General features: G+C 45.5%; 1 protein-coding gene and 1 long non-coding RNA gene across 6 annotated transcripts in view; one reads left to right on the forward strand and one right to left on the reverse strand.

Annotated features, from left to right (window-relative positions):
* Positions 1-16053, reverse strand: part of LOC124187937 (protein downstream neighbor of son homolog) — a 97086-nt gene that overhangs the window by 31161 nt on the left and 49872 nt on the right. Inside the window, exon 4 of one of the 5 annotated variants that reach the window (XM_046580122.1) lies at positions 12374-12488. The exons of the other annotated variants lie outside the window; for them this stretch is intronic. Within the exon in view, the coding sequence (XP_046436078.1) occupies positions 12374-12488 (115 nt within the window). The remainder of the gene's footprint in view (positions 1-12373; positions 12489-16053) is intronic. 5 annotated transcript variants of the gene reach the window in all.
* The window catches only part of LOC124187960, a 140828-nt gene that overhangs the window by 15617 nt on the left and 109158 nt on the right, over positions 1-16053 (forward strand). The window lies entirely within an intron of this gene.

Genomic DNA, 16053 nt, shown 5'->3' on the forward strand with positions numbered 1-16053 from the left:
GTTTCGACTTCGCGATGTAATTAACCGCCTCACTTGAGAGGGAAAAGATTTTTTTCCCAAAATTGTAACGTCTTCGCCCGCAATATATCTTGTGCTTGCGAAAAAAAAAAAAAAAAAAAATAATTGAGGCGGATGTATAATTTTGCGTCGCAACCTGAACACTTGTTTCCGAGGAGAAGATTTCGAAGGCTTCGAAAACCGCGGTGCAGGATGCGTACGTGTATCCACCCGCAAAGCCGCCTTTCTTTTCCATTTCGTATTTTAATTCGGTGTTTGTGTTTCTTTCCGGGGCGGCAACCTCCGTCTCCTCGTCTGGCAAACTTTATTTTTTGCCCCCAGCAGGCTTACTTAAGATATTAAAGGGGGCTCCCTGGCTCGCAGCTCGAGTCGCTGTGTAGTTTTGTCCTGACGCAGCGCGGACGCGTCGCTTATACGGGAGCCTTCGCTGTTTTTCAGGGGAGTTTATTTAATTTGTAAGCGGATTTTTGCACTAATCAACGGATTTGAGAAGGAAACCTGAAGCTCGAGCGTCGAACGGCGGCGGCAGGATGTCAGACGACGTTCGACGACCGAGAGACGGACAGAAAGGAATCCGGGGAGGAGCCGAGAGGGATGCGAGGGACACCGGGAGAGTAAGACGGACGGGAGAACAAGAAAGTCATTTGAATTTATTTTAATTACACTAACGAACAGACCGCAGAACGAACCTAACGAATTATTTGCTCAAATATGATTACGTGGAATTTCTAATGACGGATTGACCCCCATCCCTTCCCCGCAGAAACGAGCCTTGAATCTATTTACTTTAGGCTCGAAATCATTCCCTCCGATATTCAATGGTTCCGAATTCTGCACTCCTCGGCGCACCGGATTCGACAATCCTGCACGGGAGTCTCGACGGAAAGAAAATGTAAACAAATATCCGCCCGCCGAAAATACAACTTCTTCATCGTTTCGAATCAGGAAAATCTGCTCCCCAACCCTCGATTTTTAACGAACCAGGAAAATACCGTCTTCATTTAGTTTCCCTTTTCTCTCTTCTCTTGTCGTTTCTTTCCTGTGTTCTAACTGCAAATTAAACCTGACCATGGACGCCCCTCGGTTTCTATATATGGGGCATTCCAGACCTTCGCAATTTTTAATTTTACACTCCTCTTAGCGCATGTTGCATTGGAGCGTTCGAAAAGAATGTACTTTGCAAACCTTTAAACGAAAGATATAGCTTTTCAAGTAATCATTCGATTAGCTAAACCTCTGTTAGCCACAGTCATTTTTCATGAATTTAAACAGTAAATCTTTGTAAGAAAAACATTTTTAAGTCAGAGTGAAGATGGGCGTGTATTTAGTTTGAGCGGTTAGACAAGGAAATCAATTTTAAATAATAAATTACTATAAAACAGATGAGGAACAAAATGAGATTAACTGGAAGATATCCTTTATCGGTACTTAAACTCGGTCCGCAAAATTCCAGTGCAGGAAATTTTTCTTTCTATTCTATTTCCATTCATCTTTTTGAAACATATTTCATTTTTGATTTTTATTGTTCGTATCGCCGAGTCTAAATTCGCGTTCACCTTTTCTTCGGGTTGGACTTTTTTGGTCGTTTCATGAAGATATATGATTATGCGAATTTCATCAAAACTGATTATTATACGACTAACGGTGATTTGGCCAATCGATAATTGATCGTACTAGAAAAGTAATTCTTTTCAAATCAGGAACTGTGCAAATCGTTTTCCCTTCGCTAATACTTTATTTCATATATTAAAAGATGAAGATAAAATTAAAAATGTGCGAGGTTTACGGCCAGCTCGAGACGGTCTGGAACGCCCCATATATCTGGCCGGCAAGAGAAGGGGAGGCGGCGAAATTATGCGTTTGAAAAGCGTGACGATTCGACTCGATCCTCGTTCCGCGTTCTCGATTTCGGAAAAGAGGACGACACGAGCTCGAGGAGGTGTCGACGGCGTCGAGGACGAGGAGAAGTAGGTTCGTTGATCCGCGCCGTTGGGGTTCGCGCGATTTCTGACTCACCCTTAGCGCGGGCGTAACACACCCCCGGCTCACCCGAAGATGGGCGGGGTGGGATTTGCAATGCAAATCGTAACATACCGTATCATACACCTACGCCGTGGTCCACTCACACCGACGTCCCGATTCGTCACCCACACTTGTCGGAAACCGAATCCGCGGACCCTCGAAATATTTCGCGCTGATTCCGCCGCGGTAGGTACTCGGCGATGATTTTCGAAAGCGATGATTCGCGATCACCGAGATTCAATTTTCGGTCCCACCGCTCGCCCTCGCGCGAGGAAAACAAACAGAACCGTTGAAGAGGGGGAGAGAGAGGGAGAGAGATAGAGAGAAACAATAATTCATCGCCACCGAAAACTGACGTGCAAAAAACCAATGGAACAATTAGCCAAAACACGCATTCTCTTCTACGGGGATGACGCATTGTGCAGCGAGGCACGGGTCAGGTACACGACATTCCCGGACCCCTGGTGCTCCGCGCGGTTACAACGACCGACGATGTTTCATCGCCTGGATTTTTCAACTGACGTTATCACGCCCGAGGGTTCCGGGACCCGATACAACACGAGGTACACAGCGTCGTTTACAATGACCATTTACCACAGCCCGTGCGTGTGTAGCATCGCCGAGACGCAACGGGTGTTGGAGAAAGTTCCTGTCGTTTGTTACGCGCCCCGTAAATAGTGTCAACGGAACGTTGGGATAAGGGAAAAAAAATTTAAACGTTCAAGGATGAAGATTATAATCTGATTCTGTGTAATATGAATTTGACTGGGTGACCATTGAGGTCCTGTTGCGATTCTTCTGCAATGAAACGCCACGTTGCGATGTTCCCTGTCGTCGATTTCCTATTTACATTTTAATAACTCTCTCGCTGAAACCGCCTCATCAAGGGTGCGTAATTCATCCCCGTTTACTCCTGTTCCTCTGTAGTGGTCAAGATCGGAATCGCCAAATCTGGTCGCGTGTTACCTGCAATCAGCCGGTGTTTTAACGTGTTTAGGTGAAAGTTACGTATTTTTAAAACTCAGACTGTGACCGTTACATCCAGTGATAGAAACTCTGAGCAGTCGAAAATCCAAATGGTCAAAAATTTCATATGCGGTTAACGCTTCACTGGCATACGTGAAGGTTGTTGACGTTCCGCGTTTTGACCATTCTGGGTTTTGACGATTATTGGTCTTGAACATTCGGAGTTCTTGTCATTCTGGGTCGTGATTATTTCGACTTTTCACCATTCTGAATCTTCGTGATTTAGGGTCTTAATCATCCCGAGTTTTGACCATTCCGAGCTTTTGTCATTTTGGGTCTTGACCATTCAGAATTTCGACCATTCCGAGTCTTGACCATTTGGGATTTTGACCATTCAGATTTTCGGTCGTCGGATTTAACGCTCAGTTCGAACCTCGACCGGCGTCCTGCTTGAATAAGTATTCCACGGGACGATTAATAGAGGCGTCAGTATGATCCGAACGAGGCAGAGACAACCACGCGTGTCTAACGTGTAATACGGTGTGATAAATATGTGCCACGTACGTCAGAGCCAACCCTGTTTTCCGGATTGAATTTGAATACGGGTACCGAGGTCCGCGCCGCCCTCGAATCCTAGGTTTCGAACACGTGATCCGCGTAGCGCTGTCTTCGTCCCGCTTAGCGAGCTTTCGAAGGTTGATATTGGTGGTTGATTATCAATTTTCTACCAATTTGGTTCCATTTGTAGCGACGTCGGCTTTTGTGCCGCTAATCACCCCTTGGGCCGTGCATGCCTCTCCGAACCCCCCTGACCACGCGCCCCTGAATTCTGATCTACTTTGCATATTACTCTACCCACACTGGGACAACGCGATTCCCATTTTGTACGCGTATCCCACACGTGGCTCGAAAACCCTCCATCTAGCTACCGCGTCACACGCACCCACAATAGCGCCCTTTGCCCACGGGTACATCAATACAAAACTACGCACCTAGCGCTTCATGATTTTTACGCGATTTCAGCCTAATCTAATCCGGTCTGATTTCACTTCAGATTGCGGTCGCTTCACTCGACTCTAAACCTCCAGGCTTTCTCGGTGCGTTTCTGGCGGCAACCAACTGTCACTGTTATACGTGGTGTAATAATCTACAATCATTTATATTTTCGCGCGCCTCGAAATTTACTCCGCGATCCATATTGCGAATGAATATTTTTTAAAACGAAAATGGCAGGTCAGATATTCGAAGAGAAATCGTTTTTCAAAATGAAGTAGCAGGTGAGCGATAACTGTCGTGCCGGCAATATTTTTTAATAGAATCTACCAAGCAATTTGCCGATGATCGCGAATCACTTGGCAATTAAATTTTACTACAACTTTATCAAATTTTGCCGTAATCGATCAAGCAGATTCTACTGCAAAATACTGTTTCTCCATCTCAGATAATCAGCGGTATGGATAACATGGTGGCATATTTTTAACACCCATGCTACTGGCATTCAGTGGCGAAGGGAAAAGGCTGCGGTTTTGACGAGCCGACTCGAGGCTGACGTATTAATCGAATTTCGGATTTCTCGAGAATTTTAGCGATGCAGAAACGAGCGAGGACACAGCGAGAGCCTGTGAGATGCCGAGCATTATCAAGATTCGCCGGATTCGCCTTCGTCGAGACTCAAGACTCGCGTCGCGACCTCATCCGTGAGGTAGTAATAAAAACCGGAGGGCGGGAATGTCCATTGGGACATAAATAAGTCACTGCGAATGTTCTCTTTGGCTTCCGTCGCTGCGTTCGATTCGAAGTTGCAAAATTACGCGTGTGTGGTCCACCTCAGCGAGCACCGGCTGCTGCCACGAGCCCGGTTTGGGGACGGATCGCAGGATCGCATTCCTCGACGGAACTCGGACGTCTGATCCTTGAGCAAAGGGACTCCTCGGGATGTTCGCGAGTCGATCGCTACAGTCTCGGTTTAATTTTAGCGACGAAGTGTTGCTTCGCGTCTCACACCAAATACCACGCGAGTATCTCGGACCAGGTGATTATTGACTCGCCTGTTATCTGTTGAACGCTCGAATCTGCAATGCAGCGTTAAACGCTCTGCTGCTGATGGCATTTTTTTTATACTTCTTTTTTGTTCCAAATGTATAAAATATTTTTATAGCATTGGAACCTGTTGATGAACGAGAAATTATTAATATGAACTTCGTGACTATAATAAAAAAGTAAAGTTATTTCTCCTGACATAATGGAAAATTTTAACTTCCTCTTCTATTCTATAATATAGTGTTGAAGAATAATAGCTGATGATTGAATCTGAGTCGTTTCGTAATTCAGCGATATGATCGTTCGTTCAACCCTGTGATTGAATGTTATCAAGAATTGTGATTGAAATTTGCAATTGCTAAATCGTATAGCTAGTTCCGATTTGTCAGGTGATAAAAGAAATGCATAATTGTGTCAAACTAGATGATTTAAAATTTAAAATATCGAACCACGTCCTAATACATTATGTACGTACCTATGCATATTGCATGACTTCTCCAAACCCACTGACCCTCAAATCCAATGTCATGCCTCAATCAAATCGTGGTATTATATTCGTAACTAAAATAACGACGGATGGGATTTTCTCACGATAATTATTGGGTGAATTGAATCATGATTATTCCTTTCGCATACAACGATAAATTTTTTTTTCCTCAAACTATAGAACGTATATTTGTACACTTATATCTGTGTATAAGCGGCAGAGATAGACGGTCGGTCAAACGAACTAATTGGGCGAGACCCTGGCGTCGGTTTTTGCGGTACCAGATAGGAGGCAATACCCTGCCTTACTACCGCATGGCCTGGTGTTTAATTGGAGAAACGCGTCGCGTGTTAAACAGATTCGGCGTTTATTTGCTGCTGGAAGAAAGGATTTGGGCGAGAAAAATTGTACGTTGATTTGAATAAGGGTTAGGTACAATTTCCTCCCAGAAAAAACAATTGACGTATCCTAATAGTGAGTATAATGCATATTTTCATGCTGTATCTATAAAATGGAAAGGAATTGAAAGAGTCGAAGTAGAATGACGGGAAAAAAACCACTCCTTGGATCAACATTTCCGCACCGTTTGATAGGGGATGCTTCTGAGCATGATCTGAAAATGGCTTGTTGTTTCAGGTGGAATGGTACCTACGCAAACTCGAGCTTTATACACACGTACGTATACGAAACGTACGCTCCCCTGCGCGAAAATTCACGCAACGTTGAACGGGATGCTTGCGAGTGCGTGACAAAATGTTTGCCACGCTGACCTTTGCCTTGTGTTCAACGAGCTGTATCCTAAACTGTAGTGAAAATATCTCGCGTGTTTTTCTACGCAGGGTGCGGGAGACGGTAGAATTTCAGTTCGGTAAAATTCCTTCGACACACAGCCTGCGGGGCTCTGATACTTTTCGAGAGCTAATGAGACGAGAAATCAAGAGTGTTATGAATTCAGTTTTAAAACACTTTAGGGCTGTTAAACTGCTAATTGGCTGGGCAGCAGCAAAAATAGCACCTTATTATTTCTCAAGATTTCCTGTCGTATGCTTTCTATTCCTCTTTATATACTTTCACTCGGCCAGTTTTATCCGGTATGAAATTTGGATCATTGATCCATGTAATTGTGCCTTAATTATTTTCAGACTCGGAAACTTCTTGCCAGCGAAGGCGGAATTTAAATACGAGTTACGCGTTTATTTCACAGCTGTAAATCACAGGGTTCACCGATACACTGTAATTACGTGTTCAACATTTCTCACCATTGTTCGCACACACACACACATTAAGCGTAATACGCGATTACATTCAACGACCAGAAAGTTGCTACCTGAAACGATATCGTGCTGATTGCCGAGCTTAAGCGTGGTACGAATTGGTGCGGGAAAAATGCTCGGACGAACGCTATGGAAGAAAGATATCGCAAGCGAGAGAGATACTCTGAGCTAGAAGAATCGTAAGCCGGAATTATAATCCGTTGGAATTGCTGGTTGCGGTAAAGCGCGCGCCGGGCTCATAATATCTCCGAACCGCGGATCTCTCCGAGTATTTTGCATGCAAATATTCGCAAACAAAATGAAAATGAAAATTATACATAACTTCTTAAGCGTGAAGCAAAATGAGCGATTCAGCGAATCGCGCCAACTCTCGCGGCTCGCTTCTCTCCGAGACATTAAATCACGTGTCTTGAAGGACTGCGCGATTCCTCGCATTATGTGCATACCGAGATACAAAAATTACAATAATTTCCCTCGTTTGCTTTATTATCGCCTCGCCTGCGTTTACCGCCTGCACTTTATCACACCCAATTATCCCCGGAATAACTGCATACATAACTGCTCCGATTCACCCGCCATTCTTTCGCCTTGGTTTTAACTAATCGCGCGCCACGATTTCCCCTGCAATTTCTCATCAAATCGTGTCACGCTACGGAATCTTTTGCCGGAGAACGTCCGTTCGGCTTTTTTTTTTTTTTTTTATCTCAAGTGAAAGCACCGCGTCGACGATGAGAGGCGGCGTCCTCGAATCTATCAAACCTGAGTCCGGAAACGGTTGGGTCAGATTCAGATCTTCCGGATAAACGAACTCGCGAGATAAAACGGGTCGTCTGTTCGCAGCCAGTCACTGCAACCTCTCGGCCCTTCCTTCTTGAGGATTCAACGGAGCCGACGGCCATAAACACTGTATCAATGTTTCGCGGGGCATTAAATTGCTGTGAATTAGAGGGCGACCATCCGCGGCTCTTAGGAGATACACGACGGCGACGGTGGATATGGACCGCGATAAAAACACAGATTAATAACTATTACTCGACGACGACGTCGCGACGCCGTCGCTCCTTATTCTCGTAAAAACCGCCACGCTGCAGACGTTATACGCCGTGTTCCTCAGCTGCGCACCGCGGACGTTACGGCGAATAAAAATTATCCACCGCGTATTATCTCTCTCATCGTATAATTCTCAGATTGCCAGAATCGCTCTTGATTACCGAAATTAATTCACCGACAAGATCTTGGCGATACGCGCATTCTCGTTGTACAGTTCCCATTATTTCATATAATATTTTAGGATTTAGACAAGGAATCGGGGCGGGTTTTAAATTCCGAATTTGAAAAGTTCCGAAAGTGCCAAATTCCGAATTTTTTACTGGTGAAACTTGATGTAAAGAAATCAAACTTTGACGAAACATCGAACTTCCGAAAGGACAAGGTGTTGGAAGGGCATAGCTCCGACAAGTTAAGGTTCCGAAAGTGCGAAAACGAGAATATTAAAAATTTGAAACCATCAAAATTCCGAATGATCGAAGATTTCACGTCTGTAAATTTCTGACTTGGCGAAATTTTACCACTTTGATCTTTCTTTGCATTGGATTTTTAATACTTTGACATTCGGAGTTCTGGTAATTCTGACTTTTGGTTCTTCTGATTTTTTACATCCATTCGTTGAGTAAACCACGCTGTGTGAGTATATTTTAACTTTCGGAACTTTACTCGATCGAAACTTTATTTTTCGAAATTTTTCTCTACATCGAAACTTGAATTTTCGGAATCTTGCATTTCGGAACTTTGAGATGTCGGGTCTCCGACCATTCCAAACTTTCTTGTTTCGTAAGAGTTTGATTTCTTTACTTCAAGTTTCGCTACCAAATAACTCAGAATTAGACGCTTTCGGGAACTTTTCAAATTCGGTACTTCAACTCCGTCTCAGGGAATCCAAACACTTGAGAAGTCGGAGAGAAATGTTGCAAGTCGAAATGTAAACTATATAACCACTCTACGTTCGGGAAGCTGCAAGCTGGACACACGTAGCGTTTCCCTGAAAAGAAATCACGCCGATACGAAATAGCAGGCCGATTACTGGAAGTGGAGTAGACGGGTTGTACGCGCAGCTTATACGCCGGCGGGTTGATTTTTGCAAAAACAAGTCCTGTTCGGCAAGTCTGCGACATCATTTGCCGTATCCCCGGTCTGATGGATGGACCGCCGCCCGTAATGGGAAAGCCAGGCCGTCGTTCGACACCCGCATAAAATTAACCCCCTGATTCACTCGGTGGCTCGTCGTCGCTCCATCCGTCGGTCGTTCCGTCCGTTCGTTTTAATTAACGAAACACCACGAGCACCAGGCGCCGCGACGCGTCCGTCGTCCATCCGTGGCGTTCTGACCCCGCGTGGATATCGGCTGTATCTTGTATCGTCCGGTACACTCCTTGCACCGAGCTTTTCTCTCAAGAATCGACGGCGGCCTTGCAAGCGTCGAATTTCCGCTTCCGCGAAAATTTCTCACGGTGAAATATCCGCTGTATAAATCCTTCTGAAAATTTCGCCGATCTTTAGCCGACCGCGTGATCTTCCACGCGTAAAGATCGTCGATCGGTTGATATCACAACCTCCGACTGTACCGGAGCAAACTTTCGTCCACGAGCACGATGATGTCTTTATCCAGGTAGCGTGTCGTGCAGAGAGGAGCGGGGCGTGTGTGTCCATTAAGACACTGCTGCTGTATGCTCGAGGAATCTCGGTGTGAGTCTGGATACGTGCGGAGCGAGAAGAGCGGGCCTGACGCTGCAGGACGGGGCCTGAAGGGTGAAGGAGAGGGTTCCGTGGGGTCACCCAGTCACGGAGTTAATTAGACAGTGTGCTTCGCCCTCTCGGCACGGGCCTAGATATCAATCGGAACCTCGGAGGCTTCGGCTTCGGTCTGCGGCGAAGCATTGTCCCCTCATCTTCGTCGAGGACGCTCCGGATGGCCAGAGTCCTGGACCCGGTTTCAGGCGAAATCCGGAAGCAGGAGAGCCGATTGACACCCGGACTCGTCACGGCGACTTCCAGCTCGCCGCTGCGCTTCGAAAAGTAAATATGCCGGGTCCTATCGCCTCCGTGAATCTCTGAATCGATCGCATCGCCTCGATCAGGAACTCTCGTGTATCCCGAGGTAGGTATAAGCCGGTGATCCAGATCGGTGATCGTGAGGCCTCAAGTAATGCAGCCTGAGCATGAGATTTTTCTCTTGTACCTGAGCGCGCGGGCTTCCTCAGGAATGACATAATTCACGTCAATTCGGGCTCTTCGTCTCGACCCACGCGGTGATAGATAAGAAGCGGAACTTTATGTCTTCGCGTCTTCGGTTCGCTGCTCCGGTCTTAACAGTTGGCAACTGGCGTAATCAGGTCGTATAAATGTAGTGGGCTTGTTTGGTATACATATATAATATATATATGTATATATAAACCTAAGACGGAGGGAAGTGAAGCGTTCTGTTTTCCTATCTCGCCGCGGACCGAATTAGCCGGGATAATTAAGACGCGGGGAAAAAGCAGCCGAGGAGTTAGTCGTGCGTAAACTGTAGCGGCCAAGGATGCTGCAGGTCCTGTGGATCCTTGCCCAAACCCGAAGAGAGAATCCCTCGGAACCTCGGAAGTTTTATACTCCGATACCCGGGACTGCGGTGCTACCAGCCAATTCTACAAAACTCCACCCACTATGCTAAGCGGCTCTAGTTTATGAAATGAAACCTTTGTGCCGCGGTATCACTAATGAAAGCTGCACTTCGAGCGTTTTCGACTTTGTTGTCTGCGTCTCGTTGCATCGATGAGCGATAATGAAGGCATTGGACAAAGCCGGGGGGAAATAAGTCAACCGAGAGTGAAGAAAATAAGGAGAAAATAAGGAAACCCGTTTGGTTTCTACTAATTGGTTACCATGGCGCGGTGGCTGGCTGGCAGGACTTGAAAATTTTATCGCATTTTTATGAAGAGCTCTTTTCTCTGGTGCACAGAAGTACGGAGGAGGACAAACGCGAGGCGATGCGATTTAATTTATTTATCCCAGTTCTGCGTGATTAAAAAATATGAGGAAAGCACCGAGTCGAGTAATTTTAAATACACGCCAATGATGGAGGGTGAATTGATAGGGAAATGAAAATGCAAAGTGCGAGACACGACGCGTCGTATAAAATAACAGTTAATAACGCAACGAACAACATAATATTTTTGGACACGTAACACGCGCATAAAGTGTCAAAACTTATGTGGACATGTGATAAAGGGGGAAAAAAACACTCGCTACTGAAGTGTGTCACGGATCTGAGGAATAAACGACCAAAGATAAAGTACATGAGAGATAGATAAAAATACAAATGGATTATTATGTACGATTCTGTGACGTGATTCCATTTGACGTTTCGTAATATCTTTTGATTCTGGCAAAATGAGGTGTAAATCAGAAGGAGAATGGATGAAGAAAATAGATTAAAAATTCGTTCGGCTTCTGGTTTAGCCGTAGTGCCCGCTATTTTTCCGGGCTGTGTTTGAATACATTTTAGACGAGCTGGGATCTTGAATAGTGAGTAAAAATAAAACAACAAATAAATAAATAAACAAACAAACGGGAAAGAGAAACCGACGAAGCAAATGCAGGAAAGAAAAGGAGGGAAAAATCTCGGACTCGCGGTGCAGAAGAAGATCTTTACGCCGTAAACTTAAGAGTAGGCCGAAAGTACCTCGTTAGGCAAATCGACTACCTCGTTAATAATTTTAAGCGCGAGAGGCGCTCGTAAACGCAGCTTCCATTTTCGTTCTCGCCGCCCGGCGACACGTGTTATAACACGAGCGTAAGGTACAAGGTGTAAGGTACAAGGTATGAGGTAAAGACCTATACGAATGGTTCGATAATTTCACGCCGCAGGTGAAAAATCCCTGATCAACCCTCGCGGTCTCGAGAGCGCGATTTGTCCGCGTGTAGAATCTCACCGTCGAGATGAATTATTCCGCGGCCGAGGTGTGCAGCGTCTGCGGATCATGAAGAAGACGTCCTCTTTTATCCCGGGCGTTGAAGAAGTCGCGGGGTTCCGACCCTCGGTGGCGGCTAACGAGAAACAAAGAACCGTTTCGAGCAAATATTAATAAAACTGTTGAAATACGGCGGTAACGAGTCGCGGGGGTGGGGGGGGGGAGGGGGGGGGGGGGGGGGTGGAGGGACGAGAGCTTCGAGATGGGGATGACGGCGAGGACGAGGACGAGGACGAGGGCGAAGGCGAGGGCGGCTGCCGCAGATATAGGTTCGGTGTACGCAAGGAGAGGTCGAGAGGAGAAGGGCGGGGGGTGGATGGAGATGGAAGCAATAGGGATCAACTAGTATGCAAATCGCATGTAAATATCGTTCACTCTCCACGGTTCTCTCTCTCTCTCTCTCTCTCTCTCCCTCTACCTCTCGCTCTTTCTCTCTCTCTCTCTCCTCCGTCTGTATCTCTTCCTCTCTGCCTCTTCGTCACCCTCCTTTTGTCCTTCTCTTTCTCTTCCTCCACCCGAAGGGAAAGAAGAAATCACAGCCCTGGAACGCGACTCACCCGCTCTCTGTTCTCTATTGCGTGGGTATTGTTCGTCGTTGCATTTGTACCAATTATCATTTGAATGTATCCCGCGATGCGGTCTCGTCTGACTTTCAAGAGCGCCGTTGCAAAACTGCAAACGCGGAGAAAAAAAAAACTCATCTAATCGAAATCGACTCTAGGCATATAGAAATTATTTCACTGTTTCAAGAAATTTACAGAGGAACGGTGATTCGGAATTTCTTATTTCGTTTATGTTTCTGCAAGAAAAATGTATTCGTACATTTATAATCGCGCATGCAGGTTAAACAGTCCTTAAATATTTAAAATTTTTAACGATAATAATCGAACAGTTTACGTGTGGGTAGAAAACGAAAATGAATTTTTGATTTTAAAGCCTTATTTAAGTGTAAACATATAGTAAACTGAACAGATTTAACGTCAGAGTAACCACTAAGGGGGTTTTCGAGATAAGAGAAGTAGAAAATGATCCTTTTGTTCCAACCAAAACTTATTTGAAAGCTGCAAATTTCCGCTTTAAAACACGTTTCATCAGGTTTCGTGACATACAAGAGTGAATTTTCAATTTGTTTTTCTTTCAAAGCGAAAATTTTTAATTTTCGAATGTAATTTGTCACATTCTCTTCCGTTCATTAGTCCAGCCACGATGAAACAAAAAAAAATCATTATTTTCTACCGCTCTTACCTGAAAGACTCCCTGAAATTATACTTGCACGAAATACTTACTTGTACGAACTTGTTTTTGCAATTTATAGAATATTTTAACCGTTATCACAACGATTGTATCCAATCGGCTAGAATTTGCCACTAACGATAGGAAACGAAATTTTCCCTCGTGCGTTCCCTCGTCGGTGATTTTATTTCGTCAAGGTGACTCGCGGAACGCCGTAATGAGATCGAGGCGTCGCGTCGCATCGCGTCGTATCGCGTCGGTGGCGCTGGTCTCTTACAATTAGATTTCGCCGGGGTACGAAACGGATAAGCAGATCCGCGGATAAGTCTCGTAGTCTCGTCCTCACCGTGTGGGTCTCCAATCTCGTTTGCTAGGTTCGTTGAGTCCTGTAAGCTTCGCGGCAGCACGTGCTAATTGGGAGATTAACACCGCACCGCGCATACCAACCTTCTACGAGTCGCTGGGTTGTCGGGCTTCTGGGTCTACTTATCGGTATATACGCCGATATTCCCTTACGTCTTACGACTATCGGATCCGGCGCAGGAATTTAGAAGAATGCTGGATCGCGGAGTCCGTAATTGGCCGCAATTAATGAATACGGAAAGGGCGAGCGGCGATCGTCGATGAAAAATGAAGGGAATTAATGGAACCTGGAGAAAAGTTAGATCTCATACACTGTGAAAAATTGACGGTGTTAAAATTGACCAAAAGTGGCCGGTATGGACTACTATAGAACAATTTTTGTGGTCAATTCAGAACTTGACGATAAGTAGTATTAGATTGACACCAAAAAATGTTCAGTAGAAGTCTACACCGCATTTTTTTCACACAGGATTCCATTTCGTTTTGTAACTATACCTGTGTACTTACGAGGTAATTGAGTTTGTGCAAATCGTTCATATAATACATTTGTACACCGGACGATCCGTCTTTGTCGGTTCCAGTAGTTTCTCCTCGCGGTCATGTAGTAATTCGCAAATGCAACGCTTTCCACTTGGTCCTGAACACGGTTCTGGTGTACGTATCAGCTGTACGTATAATACTCGACAAACCGGACGAGTGTCCCGTTGTTTTATCGAATTTAACGCGTATAACGCCGCTTACGCAATCCTGTCTAGTAGATTTTCCACTTCACGTTACGATGCACTTTAATATACACATTGCGAGTTGCGAATCGATGTATCGCGTATATTTGCAAACTGAGCGGAGATTGTCTCGCGTCATTTTTTCGCTCTTTTATTCGCGTGCTCATACCTACAAACGAGAACGAGTATCGGTGATAAAATTGAAATAAATAAAACCAATTTGAAAAAACAAAAAGTTATTGCAGGCGTTCCGGATTTGACTGATGATCTTGTATGAAGCGGAGTCGTCGACGGTGATAAGGACAGAGCAGGTGGTTAACTTCGGAGTGTAAGAAACTGAAACAGCGGACTACAAACGGCTCTATTAGCCAGATTTTACCAGTGCGAATATAACGTCGCAGTTGTTGGAAATGGTCGAATGCAAAACGCGGTATTGCGGGCGGAGCTATTAAAAAAATCTTTCTCCGGAGGAAAACTATTTAGTTATTCCGTTAGAGAGGACTGTAACGTAACTTTCAGCGGGTGGTATAACCGCGTTGCTTTACTGAATTTCGTTTAATTCCGGCAGCAGGACTGCTGCGTAAAATTCTTCTCAGTGCGCCCTGTCCTTCTTGCGTTTCGTCATCCTTCGATACGAATTACAAGGCGCGTTATCCGGCGTGCCGGTAATAATCCCGATAAATAAAATGAAATGTAAATTGTCGACAAAGTTCCCAGCTCTCTCGCTTAGCCAACTTTGCTTATTACGAATATTTGAGAACGTATCTGGGGGACTTAGCCCTTAATTCCGAGAGTTGTATAAGTTTTACCGACCGAGTATTAGTCGGAATTATATAAAGACTCCTGTCTTATTCTCACACCCCGCAATTCGCCCTCGCACCGCAAGCCGAGGTGAGACTGGGTTCAGGCTCCGAAGACTTCTAACTCCACCGCAGGTATTTTCATCTTATTCCCGGCCTCTTCGCGCCTGGATTATTTCCGAGCTCTCCCCCCGAGAAGTTGGCGTCTCGACGCTCTCTCATTCTCCGAATTCTTGTTAAACCTCACCGCTGCAGCTACGCCATCGCGGCTCCTCCACTCTCGGCTTTTGACCGTTTGCAGCTTCCGCAGAGCCGCATCAAGTATGCATACAATAATATACAACTGCTGCACCTATGCATTCGCCTACGTGCGGTAGGCGTTACGCCAACTTCGCCCGGGTCACTTAGGACTATTCGAAAAGAGTAGCTTATACGTATACCTTACTCCGTTTACTTTTCCCCCGGAACTTCAACCTGGGGCAATAATCTGGGATGAAATCTGCAGTTTCTCGAAATGAAGGTCGAAAAACCAACGTCTTACAACAACCGCGGGGGCTGGTCAGTGCAAAGCTCCGATCCAGCGGTCAGAGCGGTCGTATACGCCAGTCATTATATATCAATCAGTAGGTTCGGAGCGTGGATCGTGGGCATTTATTAAAACGTCAGAACGTCAGAACGAATGAATCAGCTACTATACGTGCTCCCGTAGTGCAGGGCGCCCTGGCGAAGAGGGCACGAGGGCCCTGCACAATGGAGAAGAGTTCGGTATTGGTAGAGTCGACTGGTGCGATACGTGTATAGCAGTTCACCCATCCGGACAACAGGGAGAAGGCTTGTGTATTTGTACGTACGAACCCGCGTCGATATAATATGAAGTCTAAAAATCAAAACACATTAATCTCAGACACGTGCCAAGGATCGCACGGTTACGCTTCTGCGTTTTCTATTCCCCCGCGCCGCGTGCGTACTGTGATATCGGTCCGATTTCTCAGTTGCCGGCTTGGTCCTGAAGCCTTGACGATTTCTTACAGCTTCGCTTTACCGACCTCAAACGGACACGCGGGACTTGTTCGATACCGTTTATTCGAATCCGGCCACGAACGAGGCGCAAAGTCTAAG

Source organism: Neodiprion fabricii, chromosome 1 (genome assembly GCF_021155785.1).
Source record: "Neodiprion fabricii isolate iyNeoFabr1 chromosome 1, iyNeoFabr1.1, whole genome shotgun sequence".
NCBI lineage: Eukaryota > Metazoa > Arthropoda > Insecta > Hymenoptera > Diprionidae > Neodiprion > Neodiprion fabricii.